The sequence below is a fragment of the Schistocerca piceifrons genome, chromosome 3 (genome assembly GCF_021461385.2).
Source record: "Schistocerca piceifrons isolate TAMUIC-IGC-003096 chromosome 3, iqSchPice1.1, whole genome shotgun sequence".
NCBI lineage: Eukaryota > Metazoa > Arthropoda > Insecta > Orthoptera > Acrididae > Schistocerca > Schistocerca piceifrons.
Window position 1 is genome coordinate 152,634,315 of NC_060140.1, and position 23,827 is coordinate 152,658,141.

Below are 23,827 nucleotides of genomic sequence, written 5' to 3' on the forward strand. Positions count from 1 at the left end.
GGCAGAGCGAACTTCACGTTCCATGCAATACCCCGAAAGCAGCTACCCTCTCGCTTTCCGCCGGCCACCGCAAACACACGCCAGCGACGCCACAGCAAATCGCCACGGAGCGCCATCCGCACCAGGACAGCGAACTATAATCGATTACAGTGCGCGCTATGACCAAGATCACAGGATAGCGGCGCGCTCCATATCAATAGGAACTGTCCTTTAGGGTGGGAACAGAAGACTGTGTCTGTCCTGAAAGGCTGCTGTTTTCTCCCTGGCAGCGAGCTTTTAAATGGGACCCGGCAGAGTAGCTCAGTCTCACTTTTGTCAGTGTCAACACGTAGCGTCTGTCACAGAGGACCTCGTAGACCACTGGCACCCTCTGTCGGCAGGACACGGCGAGATGCTGCGGCCTGCAGGCTAGGCAACGTCCACACTGATGCTCCCCATTACCAGCACTTCTCTCTCGCTCATGTCAGTCTTTATAGGGGCTTGATTGATTACATTTTTGTAGCCCTTATTTCAATTTTCACTTAATAACTTGTGAACTTGACATTAAACACTAGCACACTCTTTCCTCCCAATATCACTGCAGTAAATAAATATGTAAATTGTTAAATAATTAATTTTTAGAAACATACTTTTCATTTACGTCTGTTTCGATCTATCTCCGAAAACATTGGCAACCCTGGTCATGTTTTATGTACAGTACTGGCCATTAAAATTGCTGCACCACGAAGATGACGTGCTACAGACGCGAAATTTAACCGACAGCAAGAAGATGCTGTGATATGCAAATGATTAGCTTTTCAGAGCATTCACACGAGGTTGGCGCCGGTGGCGACACCTACAACTTGATGAAATGAAGAAACCAACCGATTTCTCATACAGAAACAGCAGTTGATCGGCGTTGCCTGGTGAAACGTCGTTGTGGTGCCTCGTGTGAGGAGGAGAAATGCGTACCATCACGTTGCCGACTTTGATAAAGGTCGGATTGTAGCCTATCGCGATTGTGGTTTATCGTATCGCGACATTGCTGCTCGCGTTGGTCGAGATCCAATTACTGTTAGCAGAATATGGAATCGGTGGGTTCAGGAGGGTAATACGGAACGCCATGCTGGATCCCAACGGCCTCGTATCACCAGCAGTTGAGATGACAGGCATCTTATCCGCAAGCCTGTAACGGATCGTGCAGCCACGTCTGGATCCCTGAGTCAACAGATGGGACCGTTTGCAAGACACCAACCATCTGCACGAACAGTTCGACGACGTTTTCAGTAGCATGGACTAACAGCTCAGAGACCACGGCTGCGGCTGCCCTTGACGCTGCATCGCAGACATGTGCGCCAGCGGTGGTGTACTCAACGACGAACCTGTGTGCACGAATGGCAAAACGTCATTTCTTTTCGGATGAATCCAGGTTCTGTTTACAGCATCATGATGGTCGCATCCGTGTTTGGCGACATCACGGTGAACGAACACTGGAAGCGTGTATTCGTCATCGCCATACTGGCGTATCACCCGACGTGATAGTATGGGGTGCCATTGGTTACACGTCTCGGTCACCTCTTGTTCGCATTGTCGTCACTTTCAACAGTGGACGTTACATTTCAGATGTGTTACGACCCGTGGCTCTACCCTGCATTCGATCCCTGCGAAACCCTACATTTCAGGAGGATAAAGCACGACCGCATATTGCAGGTTCTCTACGGGCCTTTCTGGATACAGAAAATGTTCGACTGCTGCCCTAGCCAGCACATTCTGCAGATCTCTCACCAATGGAAACGTCTGGTCATTGGTGGCCGAGCGACTGGCTCGTCACAATACGCCAGTCACTACTCTTGATGAACTGTGGTATCGTGTTGAAGCTGCATGGGCAGCTGTACCTGTACACGCCATCCAAGCTCTGTTTGACTCAATGCCCAGGCACATCAAGGCCGTTATTACGGCCAGAAGTGGTTGTTCTGGGTACTGATTTCTCAGGATCTATGCACCCAAATTGCGTGAAAATGTAATCACATGTCAGTTCTAGTATAATATATTTGTCCAATGAATACCCGTTTATCATCTGCATTTCTTCTTGGTGTAGCAATTTTAATGGCCAGTAGTGTATAACTGAAAAAGCCGAACTAGTATGTAAATGAAACCACTCAAACTCTGCGAGTGAGTGAAAACTATTTGCATATCCGACGTGGCCATGGAGACTAGTTTCATTCGCTTGTCTCATTCGACTTAAGAAAACGAGTGAACGCAAAATCAGCCGGTTCGCCTGCCTGCAGTCCCACGACTAGGGAACTCAGACCGCGTCGCGCAGCCGCCTCTTCGCTCCCACACCGTTTGTAGGAGTGTATTTGGCAGCCGGCCGCCGCCCCTGCGCAGCTGGAGTCCCGGAGGCCGAGTGGCCCGCCGCCTCGCGGCCGCCACCGCCCGCTCCGCCCCCGCGAATCGCCGCGCCCTGGCCTGCCCGTCCGTCTGTCGGCGCGACATCCTGGAGCTGGAGCTGGCCTTCGTGCCGCCGCGCGACCTTTGTAGGCCAGCCGCACTTTCCCCGCGACTCGCCGCTACCGCACTCTCCACCAGCTGACGGCTGACTGACTTCGCTCGCGACTCTCACCTCATTAAGCGCCACAGCTCCAAGGTGTCGCAAAGCGAGCTCTCCACATTACTTCTGCACAAGCTGTCGCGTCTGTTTAATTTTACACCTCACCTCACCGCCCCCTCCCCTCCGCTTGACCCTCGGTAGCCTCATTAGACATAAGAGTGCTCCACTGCAGTGTCGATTCGCTGCCAGATGCTGCAGTTAGCTACGAGGCGTGTTTTTTTAAGTAAGTACCGTTTTAAAATTAAAAAAAAGACGTGCTAAGATATGTCAATAATTTTATTTTTACATGAAATCCTGTACCTTAACCCTTTGTTTCCTGACATAAGAAAAAATTTGGTTTTTTAACATTTTCTTTGCAGAATTTTTGCTATTGTGGCCTCAAATGACGGTAGAATTTTTTGTAAAATTTTATTTTATTTTGCACAACTTTTTTCTCTCCTGGTACTCAGAAGTACCGTCAGACTCCATGGACAGAATCACAACATGCGCAGAAAAATGCTCCAATTTTTATAACTTGTACTTTATTCCACGTAAATATTAAATATTTTTACATTAGAAAATTAATTAACAGAAACATGATATTTCTGATTTTTTTTTTTTAATTTCGCATAAATTTATTCTAGAGCTACTTCACAATGCATAGTAACTTAGCTATACATTTTTGACAGTGTATAAATATCACATATTTAGTGATACCTCATGAAATCGTAGGAAACAGTTCTTTTTTTCATTGCAGCACAAATATACTTTACATGTACTACATTGTGAATGTGGTCTCGACTGAATTTTATTTTTCGTACACATTTCGCATCGTCCTCTTTTACAACTGAACACTACAAAATGGTTTCCTCGGTTGCCAAGACGTACATCCTTCGGAACAGAAAAGTTATCCTTCGTTCTCTTTGGGAGAGTTATTTCATCTTTACCAGAGTTTCTCTTTTTGAGATTTGGCACTTGCTGTTCATTCATTAGCCCTAGTGCCACAGCACGCCTGAATTCCAGCAGTGGCAGTGCCCCATGTAGATCACTGAAAATGACGTAAGCATTGACAAAAGCAATTTCTATTGCTCCACAGGAGAGACGGTGCCACCATTTCTTTCATCGCTTGTCAAGACCATAAGTTGAACGTAATCTGTCTGCATGATCCACACCACCCATGTTTTTATTGTAATCACATACAATAACTGGACGTGTTATAGTCATCTTAATTCCATCTTTCTGATTTTTTGTCACTACGCTCTGTTCAGTGCCATGGAAGTTTGACGCAAAATTCACTACTTTATTTTCCTTCCATTGAAATACTGTTAGGTCTAAAGATGACTCTCTGTGATTTGATTTAGACATTTTTCTTTAGGTAAATTCCCTGGCAAACCTTTCCTGTTTGTTCTAATTGTTCCACAGGCAAATGTATTTACCTATATCTGTGTGAGAAAAAGTGGACGGAACAACTAGTGAGAGGTAATGCATTGTTGCTACAATAAAGTGTTCACACAACCTGACGGTACTAATAAGTCCGCCTTATATTTTCCACTTTATCTCATTCACATGTAACGTAATGCTTCAAACTATTATAAAAAAACAAAGAAAGTAAGTACGTACAATGGAAAACTCACCGGAAGTTTCAATAAATTGCGCACAAATTCAGGCAACACCATGGAAACAAGTACATACAATCTTCTGCTTTCACAGCAGCGCGCGAAAAATAATTTCAAGCTCTGACCGCCAGAGAGGTCTATGTATTGCACAATAACATCTATGAAACAGTAGAGCAGAGTTACTGTTACGTACCGACAGGCTCTCAGATCACGAAACTGCACCACGAGAAAATAATGAAAGTCCAAACTTACTGGTACTTTTAAGTACCGTCAGGCAACAAAGGGTTAATGTACGCACTCACACCATTACAGTCTGATTCTTCCTTGTTTACGTTGTGTACTGTGTGTTTAAGAGGCCTCCGATAATCGTGAGTCCCGCCGACTGTGAAGTACGGGCTGTTATAAGATTTCTTAGTGCTAAAGGCCTAAAAGCGATCGATATTCATCGTGAGATCTGTGCAGTTCACGGAGAAAACATTGGTTCAAATGGCTCTGAGCACTATGGTACTTAACATCTGAGGTCATCAGTCCCCTAGAACTTAGAACTAATTAAACCTAACTAACCTAAGGACATCACACACATCCCTGCCCGAGGCAGGATTCGAACCTGCGACCGTAGCAGTCGTGCGGTTCCAAACTGCAGCGCCACTCCGGCCGGCGAGAAAACATTATGAGTGATGGAATGGTAAGAAAGTGGGTGAGAGCATTTAAAGATGGCCGCACAAATGTGCGTGATGAACAACGGAGTGGGCGTCCTTCGGTCGTTAATGAAAGTTTGGTGCAGGAAGTGGACAATAAGGTGAGAGAAAACAGACGCTTTACGATTTCCTCATTGCGGGATGACTTTCCTACTGTTTCTCGTAGTGTTTTGTATGGCACTGTGACCGAGCACTTGAATTACCGAAAATTGTGCGCACGTTGGGTACCGAAAATGTTGACGCACGAAACCAAACGTTTAGACAGTGCATTGACTTTCCTTGAGCGGTATCACAACGACGGTGATGATTTCTTAAGCCAAATTGTTACGGGCGATGAAACATGGGTGGCCTACGTCACACCAGAATCAAAGCAACAGTCCATTGAAGTTGAGCAAGGGCATCGTTTTGCTGCAAGACAATGCCCGTCCGCATGTGGCGAATCAGACCAAAGATCTCGTCACGTCTTTTCAATGGGAAACTCTAGATCATCCTCCGTACAGCCCCGATATTGCGCCCAGTGACTACCATCTGTTCCCGTAATTGAAGAAACAACTGGGCGGTCGGCGTCTTCAAGACGATGACGAAGTCAAAACAGTGGTGATGCAGTGGTTAACAAGTCGGGCGGCAGACAGAGGGTATTCAAAAACTGGTACAACGTTATGACAAGTGCCTCAATATTGACGGAAATTATGTCAATTCTATTCGCTTGTAATCACTCGTCTTTCACCGGTTGTTGGTCTTTCAGCGAACCGTCACAGGAAGTTCGCGTCCTCTCCGCTGCGGCGCTACCAGTACACAGAGCTTTCGTCTGCTATCTTTTCTACTTTTGTTGTTATTGCGACGAGTTGCTTGAGCGAGCCCTGAGACTCTATCCGCTCCTCAGTTCTCTCTGACAGCATTGGTAGAATGCGGATGGCACCACCTTATGCCTTCTGCCGTTGCTGGTGATTTTTATTCAGAATTTAAGCAGCAAAACGGTTGAATATGGGGCGTAATATCTTCCAATTCTGAAATATGCCTCGGAGTCCCGGGTAATAAAGGAAGAGAAAGGAGCAAAATACAAGTTGGTGACACGAATGTCTTGAAACACACTACTGGAAATATCTTATGGCGATGGTGTTGTGGAGCTTTAATGAAAGCTAAGAACTGCATTATGCAATACACAGCTGTAATGGTATATCTTATTAGAGAAGATCGATTTCGGTGTAGGGCCGGAGCATCATCGGTCCCACCTTTTCATTTGCGTATTTGCAATAGCGGTTATCAGATGTATACTGTTCCATCATTGATATTAGTTGTATATACGTATATTTATGTCCCTTTAACCTCATAGACGTTTTTGTGTGGTATAGTTATGCACTGTACAGAATTCGTGGGAGTTTATGACGTTAAACCGATGTAATGTATATACAGCGAATATCAATGACAGGACACTGTACATCTGATAACTGTTATTGCAATTACACAAATGCATAGCTGAAATGTTTTTGGACCAGATGGTAATCTGAAAGTAGACCGAACTTGATCGTCTCTCATAAATATACCGATACAGCTGTGTGTTATATAAAGCAGTTCTTAACAAATAGTACTGAAGCGACGAAGATGGAAAAGTTAAGGAATGTGGAACCACTACAGCAGAAGATAGGAGAATCAAGGCTTAGATGGCATAGATTTGTTAAGAGAATGAAGGAGAAAAGCATACGAAGAAAGATACACGTGATGGAAGGGAAAAGGCCAGAAGAGAGGTGGCTGAAAGGAGTGGAGGACTGCGAGCGAAAGCGAGGAGAGGACTAACACATGGTGGAAAGAGAATGCCTTCACAAAAGAAGACGAAGTAAATATTCCAGAATTCGAGTCGAGAACAGCTGCCAACATGAGTAACGTAGAAGTAGATATCCTCGGAGTAGTGAAGCAACTTAAATCACTTAATAAAAGCAAGTCTTCTGGTCCGGACTGTATACCAATTAGGTTCCTTTCGGAGTATGCTGATGCATTAGCTCCATACTTAACAATCATATACAACCGTTCGCTCGTCGAAAGATCCGTCCCCAAAGACTCGAAAGTTGCACAGGTCACACCAATAGTCAAGAAAGGTAGTAGGAGTAATCCACTAAATTTCAGGCCCATATCGTTCACGTCGATATGCAGCAGGATTTTAGAACACATATTGTGTTCCAACATTGTGAATTACCTCGAAGAAAACGGTCTATTGACACACAGTCAACATGGGTTTAGAAAACATCGTCCCTGTGAAATACAACTAGCTCTTTATTCACATGAAGTGCTGAGTACTATTGATAAGGGACTTCAGATCGATTCCATATTTCTGGATTTCCGGAAGGGTTTTGACACTGTACCACACAAGCGGCTCGTAGTGAAATTGCGTGCTTATGGAATATCATCTCAGTTACGTGACTGGATTTGTGATTTCCTGTCAGAGAGGTCACAGTTCGTAGTAACTGACGGAAAGTCATCGAGGAAAACAGAAGTGATTCCTGGCCTTCCCCAAGGTAGTGTTACAGGCCCTTTGCTGTTCCTTATCTATACAAACGATTTTGGAGGCAATCTGAGCAGCCGTCTTCGGTTGTTTGCAGATGACGCTGTCGTTTATCGACTAATAAAGTTATCAGAAGATCAAAACACACTGCAAAACGATTTAGAAAAGATATCTGAATAGTGCGAAAAGTGGCAGTTGACCCTAAATAACGAAAAGTGTGAGGTCATCCACATGAGTGCTAAAAGGAACTCGTTAAACTTCGGTTACACGATAAATCAGTCTAACCTAAAAATCTTAAATTCAAGTAAATATCTAGGTATTACAATTTCGAATAACTTAAATTGGAAGGAACACACAGAAAATGTTGTGGGGAAGGCTAAACAAAGAATGCGTTTTATTGGCAGGACACTTAGGAAATGTAACAGACCTGTTAAGGAGACTGCCTGCACTACGCTTGTCCGTCCTCTTTTAGAATACTGCTGCGCGGTTTGGGATCCTTACCAGATAGGACTGACGGAGTACATCGAAAAAGCTCAAAAAAAGGCAGCACGCTTTGTATTGTCGCGAAATATGGGAGAGAGTGTCACAGAAATGATACTGGATTTGGGTTGGAAATCATTAAAAGAAAGGCGTTTTTCGCTGCGACGGAATCTTCTCATGAAATTCCAGTCACCAACTTTCTCCTCCGAATGCGAAAATATTTTGTTGGCACCGACCTGCATTGGGAGGAACGATCGCCACGATAAAATAAGGGAAATCGGAGTTCGTACGAGATTGGAATAATAGTGAATTGTGAAGGTGGTTCGATGAACCCTCTGCCAGGCACTCGAATGTGATTTGCAGAGTATCCATGTTCCTCGTGGTCTGGCGGTAGCGTTCTCGCTTCCCGAGCACGGGGTCCTGGGTTCGATTCGCGGCGGGGTCAGGGATTTTCCCTGTCTCGAGATGACCGGGTGTTGTGTCGTCTTCATCATCACCATCATCATTCATCCCCGTTATGGTCGCAGGAAGGCAACGGCCAACCACCTGCACTAGGACCTTGCCTAGTACGGCGGTGCGGGTCTCTCGCATCGTTCCCCTACCCTATGTCACAGAGTATGGGACTTCATCATCATCATGGAGATGTAGACGTAGATGAGAGAAGATGATGGAGAGGCCTACGTTCCAAACAGATGCAGCCAGTAGCTGGCAATAGAACATGACGATGGTGGTGGTATAGGAGAGTCAGCTGCGCTCTTCTCCAGTCCCTTGGGACTTTGCACTGGAGAGGAATTCGCGGTAAATGGAAGTAAGGGGCCAATGGCGAAGAGCACTCTCTGCAAAACCTAGCAGGCACTTCAGGCAGATCCGGCGAGTTATTCCTGGGCAGCAGCGCACAAGAAGCAGGACGTGCGTCGTGGAGCCGGAGGAGTAGTTGGAGATGGAGGCGTCCGCTAATTACGGCAGCTCTGGGTTCCCAGGCGGGCGGCCGGACGTGGCCGGGCGCGCTAATTTCCGGCTGCGAACACAGCCAGGCCACGGACGGCCCACCGCCGCCGCCGCGCACAATGGCCGTCGTTCCCAAAGCTCCTGGGAAAGGCCTTCGAGGAAGCGGGCACGCCTCCGACTTGCAGTTCCGCTGCTCACGCGCCCAAACTGCCGCGCTCTTAAGCGAGTCTGCCTGCGATTAAGCCGTCCTCACACGGGGCGAGGCTGCTGACGTTGACGTGGACGCGGATGGAAGTGCCGGTTAACTCGATTTGCGACTGCAGTGCTCTCCGGCGGCACCTGTCAGCTTTATCTGACTCTCAAACCACACAATTTGTGTACGAGAATGGACGTGCGTAAAATTCCTACGTTAGCTCTATTGGTTCAAAAAATGGCTCTGAACGCTATGGGACTTAACATCTAAGGTCATCAGTCGCCTAGAACTTAGAACTACTTAAACCTAACTAACCTAAGGACACCACACACAGCCATGTCTGAGGCAGGATTCGAACCTGCGGCCGTAGCGCTCACGCGGTTCCAGGTTGAAGCGCCTAGAACCGCACGGCCACACCGGCTGGCTAGCTCTATTGAATCGCACATTTCCTGCCGTGTCCACACACTAGTCATGTTGTTCTGTCTGTAGTATACACAAACAAAAACTTCGGTATTCGCGAGAATGTAATAAGACAAAATGGAAAGATACACGTCCAATCAGTAAGTACGTCAGTTTATACAAGATCATAGAATCGAAAATCACCACTGACAGGGATCGCTCTCATACACTGACGGAAAAAAAATCGTAGCACCAAAAAGTAGAGTAATGAAATTTACGGGATATACTTCTCTAGGTAACATACACTATTGGCCATTAAAATTGCTACACCAAGAATAAATGCAGATGATAAACGGGTATTCATTGGACAAATATATTATACTAAAACTGACATGTGATTACATTTTCACACGGTTTGGGTGCATAGATCCTGAGAAATCAGTACCCAGAACAACCACCTCTAGCCGTAATAACGGCCTTGAAGTGCCTGGGCATTGAGTCAAACAGAGCTTGGATGGCGTGTACAGGTACAGCTGCCCATGCAGCTTCAACACGATGCCACAGTTCATCAAGAGTAGTGACTGGCGTATTGTGACGAGCCAGTTGCTCGGCCAACAATGACCAGACGTTTCCATTGGTGAGAGATCTGCAGAATGTGCTGGCCAGGCCAGCAGTCGAACATTTTCTGTATCCAGAAAGGCCCGTACAGGACCTGCAACAGGCGGTCTTGCATTATCCTGCTGAAATGTAGGGTTTCACAGGGATCGAATGAAGGATAGAGCCACGGGTCACAACACGTCTGATATGAAACGTCCACTGTTCAAAGTGCCGTCAATCCGAACAAGAGGTGACCGAGACGTGAAACCAATGGCACCCCATACCATCACGCCAGGTGATACGCCAGTATGGCGATGGCGAATACACGCTTCCAATGTCCGTTCACCGCGATGTCGCCAAACGTAGATGCGACCATCATGATGCTGTAAACAGAACCTGGATTCATCCGAAAAAATGACGTTTTGCCATTCGTGCACCCAGGTTCGTCATTGAGTATACCATCGTAGGCGCTTCTGTCTGTGATGCAGCGTCAAGGCTAACCGCAGCCATGGTCTCCGAGCTGATAGTCCATGCTGCTGCAAACGTCGTCGAACTGTTCGTGCAGATGGTTGTTGTCTTGCAAACATCCCCATCTGTTGACTGAAGGATCGATACGTGGCTGCACGATCCGTAACAGCCATGCGGATAAGATGCCTGTCATCTCGACTGCTAGTGTATGAGGCCGTTGGGATCCAGCACGGCGTTCCGTATTACCCTCCTGAACCCACCGATTCCATATTCTGCTAACAGTCATTGGATCTGGACCAACACGAGCATCAATGTCGCGATACGATAAACTGCAATCGCGATAGGCTACAATCCGATCTTTATCAAAGTCGGAAACGTGATGGTACGCATTTCTCCTCCTTACACGAGGCATCATAATAACGTTTCACCAGCCGACGCCGGTCAATTGCTGTTTGTGTATGAGAAATCGGACGGAATCTTTCCTCATGTCACCACGATGTAGATATCGCCACCGGCGCCAACCTTGTGTGAATGCTCTGAAAAGCTAATCATTTGCATATCACAGCATCTTCTTCCTGTCGGTTAAATTTCGTTTCTTGAAAAATGGCTCTGAGCACTATGGGGCTTAACATCTATGGTCATCAGTCCCCTAGAACTTAGAATTACTTAAACCTAACTAACCTAAGGACAGTACACAACACCCAGTCATCACGAGGCAGAGAAAATCCCTGACCCCGTCGGGAATCGAACCCGGGAACGGGAAGCGAGAACGCTACCGCACGACCACGAGCTGCGGACTTCGTTTCTGAGCATGTAATCTTTTGGTGTAGCAATTTCAATGGCCAGTAGTGTATTAATAGGGTGTAAGTTTTAGTATAAAACCAATCGAATATGTATTACAACTGAGAACGACAAATACAGCATGGCGCCTCCTAATTTCTACTTGAGACGTAGAGAGCTCTCTTGTCTCTTAATGGTTCAACCTCTCGTGGCGTATTGCTGAACTACCGCTGAACTTAATTTGTGTTTCACGCGAGGAAATGGCTCTTCAACATGAAATAACAGGAAGTGAGGTCACAAAACTCGTTCATTTCCAAGTCAATGTTAGGTAACTCGTCCTGTGTGAGGCCGCCTTTAAGGCCTTAAAATGGACCCCACAAGTGACGGCGCTTTAGCTCGAACTCCTCGAACGACACACGGGCACCTCTGAAAGGCCTGTTTCAGTAGCGGATTCTTTTATTAAGTATACAGCGTGTGCCATTTATCTCGATCTCTCCAAGTAACTTATTGTCCAAAAGCAAAATAAAAAAAAAAAAATGTAGCAGCGGGACATCAATCAGCACGATTACCTTTCTTTTATCTTTGTTTGCTATGAAGAGATGAGCACCCCGTATATTTTATTCGGTGCCCTCCAGTCTCCTCAACACTTGTTAAAAAACGTATCAAGGTGTATCATTCACGTAAACTTGTCGTTATTCAAAAAGTAATATAAAATTGACTTTTACTCTCTCGTACTAGCACAGAGTGCCGGTAGTCCAGATTATATTACTCGTCTATTTGCTGTAATTGCAAATGTAAAAAAAGAACAAAGAAAATGCACTCTGTCAACCATCTTCAGTCGAAGATTTCTGTGAGTACAATGAACACCAACGAAGAGAAGACAGAAATGCTGTTCATATATCTATTGATAATGTAAGTTAGCAGAACAATAAATGCAATGTCTTCTAATTTACAATGCGGGTACATGTCGTGCAGTACTATAGTAATTTTAAACTATATGATGTGTACAATAAAGGCAGTAATTGATTAAAAACGGTTTCTTTTGTAGTGGTTGAAGGACGGCTAATGCTAATCAGACTAACTCTACAGACAGCGATATCCTGTCAAGGAACCACCTTTCCGACGGATGTTTTCTCGTCTTGTTGTGACGTTTCAGAAACAGGAAGTTTCAGGCTAAAGAAACGCAATCGACGTAGGCTCACACAGGCGAAGCAGCCAGATTTATTGTTCCGATACAAGAAAGACCATTATGCTGGTTGATGTTCACCTGGTAGCTAAACATCATTTGCTTGGTACATTTTTATTGACGTCTGGATAAAAGTTATATGGCGTTGTAGAGATAAATAGGAGACCCTGTAGTGTTCAATTGCGCATGCTGCGATCCTTAGGTAAAGTCACCCTTAAAGAAAAGACCTATAAGGAATCTAGCCGGCCGCGGTGGCCGTGCGGTTCTAGGCGCTGCAGTCCGGAACCGTGGGACTGCTACGGTCGCAGTTTCGAATCCTGCCTCGGGCATGGATGTGTGTGATGTCCTTAGGTTAGTTAGGTTTACGTAGTTCTAAGTTCTAGGGGACTGATAACCTAAGATGTTAAGTCCGATAGTGCTCAGAGCCATTTTTTTAAAAAGGAATCTACATTGTTGGCCATTAAACTTGCAGCATCAACCAGGAAAGCAAATAAAATAATTTTACTTATTGTACGCATACAGTGCAGTAGGAAGAATACATAGACCTGACATCTCAGGCGCAATAGTGCCTCTAATCCGGCTGGACGTAAACGGAACTAATCTGAGATGACCAATGCAAGATTACGTCATTCGTAGTAGCTCCCGAGTAGTGGGATGCTAGACCCTCGGGATCCGATGTTTTCAAAGAGTAAGGGATCTGGAGAATGTGCTGACCAATACAGCACCCACCTCCTTGGCAACGGTTTCCAGACTAACTACCTTTCGATCCATACTCAGCAACAACAAGTCACACACAACACTACACTACAGCAACCCCGCAGTCACACAGATGCACAGCAAGCTCACTAAAGGACAGTGTTGTAGGTACAGGGACGATTTGTCTCAAGGTAGTGGTGTGAGTCCCGGCTCGGCACGTGGTGAGCCGTGGCGATATTGCTATTACGGCTACACAGGAAACGGGTGGGCCGCGCGATTTACGCGCTGTCTGGTTCCCCCCCCCCCCTTCCCCCATCTCACCGCCCCCCCCCTTTCCCTACCCTGCGACCTGGAGACGTCAGCTGGCCGGAAAGACCATTTCCTTTGCTAATAACACTTGGCGCGGGCGGTGTTTGGGCGGTATTTTGGAACGGCGAGGAGGAGGCGGCGGTGGCCGAGGTCGGGAGGGGCGTAAATTTGCATATCCGGCGTCTTTTCCTGGCCCCGCCAGACCCTGCAGCCAGTAGGCAGCGGCGCACGTGCGGCACTGCGCCCTCTCCGGGTCTTATAGCTGCTGCCTCCCCCTGGGGACACTCCCTCATCGTAAAACCCCACAGCGCGGGACCTGAAGTTAAAGTCCCTTTGCTACGGAGCAGAAGTTCCAGCCCTCCCGAAATCCATCCTAGCGTAAACAACGATACGAAAAACTTTTAGAGAGCAAGTCTGAAAATACGGCCAACAATCAATATTCAAAGCACCTGTAAGACCAGCGTTATACTATTGCAATCAAGTCTGGCCATCAGGCGGGCCGGGGTGGCCGCGCGGTTCTAGGCGCTACAGTCTGGAACCGCGCGACCGCTACGGTCACAGGTTCGAATCCTGGCTCGGGCATGGATGTGTGTGATGTCCTTAGGTTGGTTAGTTGCATCCTTAAGCCCCCGGTTCGAGATGTACCCTTGTCCGGTTAGTGGCTGACGCTACAGATCTTTATTTATGAAATATACAGTACAATCACCAACAAATTTTACATATCCACATACACCTTTTCCTTTTATCCAAACAAATACAGATTCATCAGGATTGAGTTTTCTTTTGTTACGTGTATACAATACAAGTGGAGAGGTTGAATCATAAGCTGATTTACCAAAGTCTTTATTGGCAATTTCAAACATATGATATGTACGATAGGCAATTACATCTCTATCATTAAAACTTTCAAGTCCAGTTACACTAGACACTCCGCTACCACCTCTTACAATGGCGACAGTGAACCATCCATTTCAATGTGAGAATGTGTCATTAATATCCAAGCTAAAATTAAGAGAACATCCAAGAAATACACAAGGTCCATCGACGAAAGTGTGGGCTGCAACACTCTTCACTGGAATACCGTTTTTCTTGTCTCCTGATGTTGTAGTAAGTTCAATGTTTTCTATATTTTTGTAAACTGTTGTGCTAGGGGATGGATGACCTCAGAAGTAAAGTCCTATAGTGCTCAGAGCCATTTGAACCATTTTTGTCTGGCCATCAAAAAATAAACAGGAGCGACCCCCCCCCTATAATGCGCTTGTTATGGTGGTCCGGAGGAGTAACAGTGAAAGACGACGTGCGCAATGAATTCATAAGTGGTATTTAAGCGCAAAGCTCCCAGGATCCAGACTGAGATGGTAAGGTCGCATAACGGTGTCGTGAAAAAATGTCTTTCCATGGATGCAGAGAGGTAAGGGAGAGGAAGACCTCAAAAAATGGTTTAAATGGCTCTGAGCACTATGGGACTCAACTGCTGTGGTTATCAGTCCCCTATAACTTAGAACTACTTAAACCTAACTAACCTAAGGACATCACACACATCCATGCCCGAGGCAGGATTCGAACCTGCGACCGTAGCAGTCGCACGGTTCCGGACTGCGCGCCTAGAACCGCGAGACCACCGCGGCCGGCGGAAGACATCAAATCAGCTTCTTGAACAATATGCAAAGTGATATGAAGAACAAAAATTTTGTATATCGTTTGTTTTTCAGTCTCAGTTGCACATCTTTTACTGTTTCGATCTCCATGGATCATCTTCAGATCTGTGTAGTTGCGCAAACAACGTGTAGTGTTTGTGAAGGCCGGCCGCTGTAGCCGAGCGGTTCTAGGCGCTTCTGTCCGGAACCGCGCTGCTGCTACGGTCTCAGGTTCGAATCCTGCCTCTGGCATGGATCTGTGTAATGTCCTTAGTTAGGTTTAAGTAGTCCTGAGTCTAGGGCACTGATGACCTCAGATGTTAACTCCCTTAGTGCTTAGAGCCATTTGAACAATTTTTTGTTTGTGAAGGACTTATGACATGTAGTCCCGATACAGACATGCCGGGTCGCTTACGCAATTACATAGGTATCAAGATGATCCAGGGAGATCGAAAACAGTCATACTATAAAAAATGTGCCTGTTTTGGCAGTATGATTACTTATTACTTTCGGTCTCCCTGAATCATCTTCAGTTCTGTTAGTTAGGTAAGTAAACTGTATGTGTCTGTGTAAGAACTACACACCACTTCGACCTTGAATCTTTTTGACTGGAGTAGAACTGTCTTCAGTGATGAGTTGCGCTTCGGACTGATCTCCGAGGAGCAGCAAAGACGTGTCCAGAGACGCTCCGGACAGCGTTGGGATACATACCTGACAGTCACCTGACATATGGCCCGAAAACCAGGAGTCATGGTCTGGGGTGCCATTTCTTATCGTAGCAGGACCCATCTGATTCTCATCAACGGCACCCTTACAGCACAGTGGAATGTCGACGAATTTCTACGCCCCGTTTTGTTGCCGTTCATGGCAACCAATCCTGGGCTTACATTGCAGCAGGATATTGTCCACCCATACACGGCGAGAGTTTCTACAGCTTGGCTTCGTGGCTTGCCATACCCTGTCTTGGCTAGCAAGCCCGCTGGATATCTCCCCAATTGAGAACATTTGGAACATTATAGGCAGGATCCTCTAAACAGCTCGGGAATTTGACGATCTAACGCGCCAACTGAACACAATTTGGCACGATGTCTCTCCGGAGGGCATCCAAAAGCTCTATCAATCAGTGCCAAACCGAATAACTTCGTGCATAAGGGCCATAAGTGGCTCAAGGCATTATTGACTTGCTCAATCTGTGAAGCTCTTTCTCTTGAAGTAACCGAAATTGTATCAACCGATTTCCGTCCCATTCAGATAATTCCTTTGTGGTCCGTCTTTTTTCTGTCTCTCAGAGTGTATTATGATGCGCACTCTCGATACACGTCGCGTTGCTTACGCAACTGCATAGATATCAAGGTGATCGAAATTAGTCATAAGAAGAATGTGCAACAGAGACAGGGAAATAAAAATCTGTGTCTTTCATCACATCGCATACTTGTCAGCCAGATGGTTGAGGTCATCCTCTCTCTCTCCCTTCTTTACAGCCGTCAAAAGGCACTTTTTACTATATGGTCATCAGGACTACGTGTTATGTGATCGTATCACCTCAGCCTGCATTGTGAGTTTTTCAGTTGTGGCGACTGCTTTAAAACTACCTCTTACGTGCTCTTCGCCCTTCAATGGTACCCCCCCCCCCCCCCCCCGCCCATTTATGTTGTATGGGAGGCTACTGTTCATGGGTTTTGACTGTCATACGATAGCGCTGGTCTTACAGCCGCTTCATGAAGTTTGCCTTTGGTTTTTATGGGCATTACTGCATCGCACACTATCTCTGAAACCACGTTCCATTTGTTCCAATCGAGTATTATTCTATGAGTTAAGTCTCCTTCAACTGACGGGTAGAATGAGATTACAGTTCGGAAGTACTTAAAATTGTTAGCTCCTGCTAGTGTGAAGCTATCAAGCTTGATATCCATGGTCTGCGTACACATCCTCAAAGTTATTTTGTATTTCCTAGATGTTATTAGATAGAGTGGGTACATCATCAGCATACAAAAGATTACACAGTGCTGGTTTCTGTAGCTTTACAGTTAGATAATCCAGCAGAACACTAACCAGTAAGGGTCATAGGGCGCTTCCGTTATGCACAACTACATTAACATCAAAGCAGGACTTTTTACGCAAGTTCGGACATTGCTATATTGGTCAATAATAAGTCGTGCATATTACTCCGGGATATGATGCGAACGTAATGCTTGCTGTGTTGTTATTTTTGGTTCTAGGTCAAAAGCCTTTTCTACTTCAATAAAGAAAAGGGTTTCATCAAGGTACCTTCCATTAGGAATGTGGGTGCACTCAACGACTGTGATATGACTTTCAAATGATAGAGCACAGCAATCAATTGTCTTTTTCTTTCAAGTTTTATTAGGCAAATCAAAATTTCGGCTAGTGCCTAGCCATTATAGATTATGCCACGGATTGTAACTTTTTATACTATCGGCTGATTATGTACTTCTTGTATTTTTCAGCATTCATAATGTCTACACACTAACCGAAATCTAGATTTGCCTAATAAAACCAGAAGGAAAAGGATGACTGATTGCTGTGCTCTGTCAATCGAAAGAAAAGGGTTTTCTTTACAGGAGGAGAACATGAAAGTGTTGTACGTAGAGAATAGCGACGTACAAACAAAAATATCTTTTTTGTTCCGTTCTTCAGTCTAGTGACTGATTATGTATCATATGAAGGAATGCGCACTAGAGACCGCCAAAAGAAGATTCTGCCATTTTCTACAGTTTTTGTTGTTGTTAGATTTGAGGTTGTGTTTTGCTCAGCGTTTGTAAATATTTCTCATTCTACATATTTAAGTGCTGTATAATATATTGAAGCTGTTTGGAATACATTGTTAATTCTTCGGGTACAGAATGTTATGGTGAGTTAAAATGCTATATATTTTTAGAATTATTTACGTAACATCTGCACAATTAAACCATATTTCGTCGGTCGTGCACCATCTTGTATCTTGAAACAGAAGACGTTCTTCTCATCACGAAATATATGATAATGCAAGTCAACTGAGTTTATTTCATGTCTTCACAGTTTTACCTGTCTTGAATATGGACAGTTGTGTTTGTTTCCAACAGTTTTTATTAACTTGTTACTGGTTTGAAATGGACATATTTTGGCCCTCCTTTGGTATCTTTGTTTCAGTATCCTAGAGTAACCAATATGAAATTACACATATCTTCTTTCTTTGCAAGCAAGGTGGCATCCGTGCATAGGTGTAGATGTAGAGTCATGTTATGTATGAAAACGCAAGGAAAAATAGTTATGTACATTGATGTTGTCATTTGCATTGTAACATTATCTCAGTGTAATTTCAATGTCTTGTCTTTGTACTTCTGGAAGCTCGGCTCCGTAGGGGAAAACATAATCTGTGTATTAATTTTTTATGAGCACGAGGGAAACAACTGACGAGCAGTTCTGTTCGAGGTAGTCTCGAAAGATTAGAGACACTCAGTCGCGGGTATGGTAAAAATCGGGCAAAGTTTCATTAAATTCTGTAGAAAAGAACAGTTTTGTCAGTGTTGTAAGAAGAAGCAATTCAGGAGCAATTACAATGTTGAGAACGTCATTAAATTGCGAGGAAGGACGAACAGTACGTGAAACGTTTCATAAGGAGAGTGCTGGATTCTGGTTACTACTGAAGAGGAAGAACTGGTCCATAGATCGCCGCAGAAGAGTATGAGCAATAACGGAAGACAGCAGGAGAAGAGAGGAGTAATCACAAGTAAAATGATCCTCCTCAGAAGACGATGGAAGGAGGAAGATAATGACGAGACGTCACTTTTTCTCAAAATCAGCAGCCATCAGGTTCCAAGAGCAGTAAAACGAAGAATTCAAGTGCTCTTTGTGGCCATAAGAGGGACAGGAATTTTACTGTTCTACCATTTTTCAAGTGGATGTAGACTAATAGCTCTTTGTGACTTGAACTAAATTGTATTTCAAACGTGTAAGAGTATCTAACATCAGATTAAAGAGTGCTGCACGGTAAAACAGTGTTCATATCTCTTAAGGTGATAATTAACGGTATTCTGCTGTGCACTAATTACGTTTGTCGCCCATTAGACTTTACTCGCGGTCAGAACTTTGCATTCCGTTTATATTAAGTATAGGTGCTTACATTACATTCTATGAAAGACTTACTATCAATGTTTATTACATCATTGTCATTTATGGGAATGTTTTTCACTATTTTGTGGATTAGACCAATGCGATATTAATTTGCCGGATTTCACGGGTTTTAAAATATAGTTGCCGTGAAACAGAACATATCATTGTACTCAGACGTCAGTTACTTCAAATTAAAATTGCTTACGAAAGTAGTTTGTTATTTATTGAGGCACTGAGAACCATAAGAGTCGAAAGTACAGAAACAAAGTTTTCAGAAAAATAGATGTTTGTGAAAATACAATTTACAGACAAAGTATCAGTCACATAGTCTGAATTGTTTTTTGACGTCCAATACTTCCTATGAAAAAATAATGCATTCACTTCGTTATGATATATCAATTATTAATATTAATTCACAAAATTTCCATGTATAGCCTAGTCACAATAGTGTCTTTTCACAGTTGTAAAGTTTGCCATCAATGTGAAACTAAATCAGAACATAACACACACACACACACACACACACACACACACACACACACACACACACACACAATTATAACCTATTACAACACTTCTTTATTTTTATTAAATACTTTCTGTGGCCTTAGGCTCAGATAAAATTGCCGATATACCTCTGATCATGAAGTATTACAACTACTTACATGACATGGACATTACATTATGTTGTGTACCCTACATAACAATTGAGCAGTGCAGGGCAACAAAATAATACTTTGTGCTTTGGGCCCATATTGAAATGAATATCCGAGAAATCGATGATACAGGTTTTCGAGAATGTTCATATACAGTACACAGTGTGGGGCTACAGCTGGTTCACCGCTAAACTCAATCTACGTCAGGAGCACCCATACACGCTAAAATCTCAAAATCGGTGACAATGTGCTTTAGGACCTTACGCTTCTCAGCACTTCTCTTGCATGCAAGTAATGGTCAATTTTACAAATCATTTACTTCCAGTTGTAGTTCACCTTGCTACATGCTTCTATCCCAAGCAGCAATTAACATTTCTTATTGTAATCGATCTGAATTGTCGCGACACTAATCTGTTAACTCGCGCTGCAAGCATACGTTCAGTCCACGTACTCTGTGAATAACATTTTACATAATGCATATTTGCGTTATTTGGCCACACATAGATTTTCGGTAACTAACAGATTCTCATCTACAATCACCATTACAGGAGCACTTTATTTACGTATTTCATTGGTTGCATTGGTTTAAGTTGGACTGAAGGCGCTTCTTTATGCGGAGGGATAAGTTCAGTCAAGTGTAAGGAGGAAATCTAGCTGCTAAATACTTGTGTTTGTACGTAGGTAGGAAGCCTTCCGCACCTAACTGATTTTGACAGCAAGGGGCGTTATATTTAGCTACAAAGGTGTTGTGGTGTATACATTCCATGTTTATGGCATTACAGTGTACTCTCGGAATCTAAGTTTGTACTCAGTATGGGAACAGTATTGGTTACGACATATTTGTTGATTGCTAATACAGCATATTTTAAAACTCGTCAACTGTTAACAAGCTCCAGGGAATTTCATAAAACTGTCTTGACCCGAGTTGTGGTCGTTACTCAACAGGCAGAGAAGAAAGAGGAAGTTAGCACCGTTTCAGTTTTTGATAATACTTCTGCTTAATTTGATTTCACTTACTAATGGTTGGTGTGTAGTGGAGTAATAACGCAATAGATAGATTGTTATATACAGTACTGACAAGATTTACTCGACTGCAACGCTTTTAAATTTCAGTCGAATATTTGTTGCTATGTACATGACCATGTTTTGTCTTGGAACATGTTTTCTCATTTTGAGAAACCTTAATTTTCCGGAGTAATTTCTTTAAACTCAGAAAAATAACTGCAGCACATAAAAAGTGAATGCTTTCATTTGAAAAGGGAGTAAAAAAATTAAACTTATATTCCAGTGTTGACTAGAGACGAAAGTCTGAGAAGTGGACCGAGGTACAACACTCTCCCTTCCCAAGAACAATAATACGAAAAGATTTAAATATCAATTCTGATAAATCAATGAGCATTGCACAAGTATGGGGGACCCATACCAAATTTGTCTAAAAACAATAATGCATACAATGAAGGGCAGCAGGAATAGTCACAGGTTTGTTTGACCCATAGCAGAGAGTCGCGGAAAGTTGGAAATATCTGAACTGGCAAGCACTTCATGAAAGACTCCGGCTATCACGTAGAAATTCTAGTAAAAAAGTTTCAAGAAACATTATATAGCGAGAAAGCTATGAATATACTACAGCCACCTAGATATTGCTCTCTCGCGTCTGCGAAGACAAGATAAGACTAATTTCAACGCGCATGGGAGCATTTCAGTAGTCATTCTCTCGGCGCTCCATTCGCGAATGGAACGGTGACAAACTCCAATACACTCTCAGATAAAAGAAAGGACGCATGACGAAGGAGCTATACAAATTTGTCACAGGCATCGACGGAAAATGCAAAATTGTAAACTTTGGCGGCGTATGGATGAATGTGTGTGACGCTCCAACGAAATTTCGCAGCGCAGGTAGCAAGGATAGTAATCAGTGGACATGTCGATACCAGGGCATAAAGTCTTTGTTAATTTCATTCCGTGTGCTCAGTTAGACAGTAACTACGCCTCGCAGACAAGCGCGTGAACAATATATACAATGTCAGCATTTGAGAGAGGACGCGTAGTTGGGTTCAAAGAAGCCGGTTGGAGTAATCGAATGCCGGACATTTGCCACGCCGGACATTTGCCACACTTGCCCCTTCGCCAAGTAGCGATCCCTCAGGTGAGGGACGCCCTTCCTCGTACTACTTCTGTCCGCTTTCAAACCGCCGTCTCCACATCTTACTATAAACAATCAGTACGTAAGGGACCTTCTTCTTCGGCATCTTGGAGAAATACAGAGCTTCTTTTCCGAAATCGGAATACTTATAACTTTTGGGAAACGAAAGCTATACCGACGATTATGTAAGTAGGTAATTAGTTCTGCCAAGTATAAATATAGATCCCTCTGTTGTAGGGTAGCTTCCTTTCACGCTTACTGATTGCGATAGAAACAGACCATCGGCATGGGAGCAACAAGAAAGGAACGACGTAAAGAGAACGCGAATGTACGCTAATCATTTCTTTTTGATCACTGCATTTGTGCCTATTTTAATTACTACAGCTGCATACCCAAAAGACAATAAGGAAAGAAGAAATGGGAATGTGAATGTTGAAAAGAAGAACGACGTACTCCATATTAATGTACTCTGTATAATCCGATATTCCTTGCGGCGGAACATTAGTTAATAAAATGTAGCGGGACAATGTTCAAAACATGAGTGAAAATACATTCACTAAATAGAGATAAGAACATCTATGATTGACATGTCATCTAGAGTCGACGTACAATTTTAAAATGTTAGAAATAAGGAAATAAAGTAATAAAGAACGCCATGCTTGTAACGTACGTTGTTGTTCTACATTGTTTAGCTCTGGTATTTACAGGGTCACAGAGAAAGCATCCTAGGTTTTGGAGGGAAAAGCCATAATTGTAATGATCTGCACTATAAGAGAAACAAGAAGCACAACTTAAGGAAAAATATTGTAATGTGTGTTTCGGCTCACAAGCGACATTGAAGCAGATAATTCCTGTGACTTAGTATGAGCAGAGGTTATATTCGACAACAGGAATAAATTAATAACTGGCTCCTTTTACCGATCCCTGGTCTCAGATGAAACAGTTGCTGAAAAGTTCAAAGAAAACTTGAGTCTCATCACAAATACGTACGCTACTCATACAATTATAGTTGGCAGGGACTTCAATCTACCTTCCGTATGTTGACAAAAATACATTTTCAGACCCTATTGTAGATAGAAAACAACTTCCGTTATTGTTCTAAATGCTTTTTTAAAAATTATTTTGAACAATTAGTTCACGAGGCCATTCAAATTATAAATGGTTATGAAAACACACTTGACCTCTTAGCCACAAATAATCCTGAACATCACGACGGATACAGGGATTAGTGAACACACAGTCGAGCGAGGCTCAATTCCGTATCAAAGAAATTCACCAAAACTAAACGCCAAATATATCTATTTATAAAAGCAACTAAAAATTCGGTTGACGTCTTTCTAAGAGACAGTCTCTAATCCTTCCAAACTATGTAAGTGAAGACCATATGTGGCTTAAGTGCAAAGAAATAGTATCAACAGCACTCGAGAGGTTCATACCAAATAAATTAATAAGAGACGGAACTGATCCCCCATGGTACAAGAAACACGACAGCAAGCTGCTGCAGGAGCACCGAAAAAGGCACGTATTAGTTAGACGAACGCAAAATCTCCAAGACTGGCGAAGTTTTACTGAGGCCCGAAATTTGGTGCGGATTGCAATGCGAGATGCATTTAATAGTTTCCTCAACGAAAGTCTCCCTAGAAATGTGGAGGAAAATCCACAGAGATTCCGGTCCTATGTTAAGTAAACCAGCGGAAAGGCTCAGTAAGTACCTTTACTGCGCGATAGCGATGAGGTGGGGGAGGGAGAGACAAGGGACCCAACCCCTCGGAGCAGGTAAAATCGTGGCAAATGTCCACACACCGGAGTAATCGGTGAATCTCTCGACATTTGAATAGAAGCGAT

The 23,827-nt window shown here is 43.8% G+C and overlaps 1 protein-coding gene across 1 annotated transcript in view; it reads right to left on the minus strand.

The window, feature by feature from the left end:
- The window catches only part of LOC124788474, a 70,191-nt gene extending 56,462 nt beyond the window's left edge, over positions 1 to 13,729 (minus strand). The window contains exons 1-2 of the mRNA XM_047255745.1: positions 13,469 to 13,729; positions 8,822 to 9,040 (exon numbers count right to left, since the gene is read on the minus strand). Of these exons, the coding sequence (XP_047111701.1) occupies positions 8,822 to 9,040; positions 13,469 to 13,729 (480 nt within the window). The remainder of the gene's footprint in view (positions 1 to 8,821; positions 9,041 to 13,468) is intronic.
- Between the last annotated feature and the right edge of the window lie 10,098 nt (positions 13,730 to 23,827).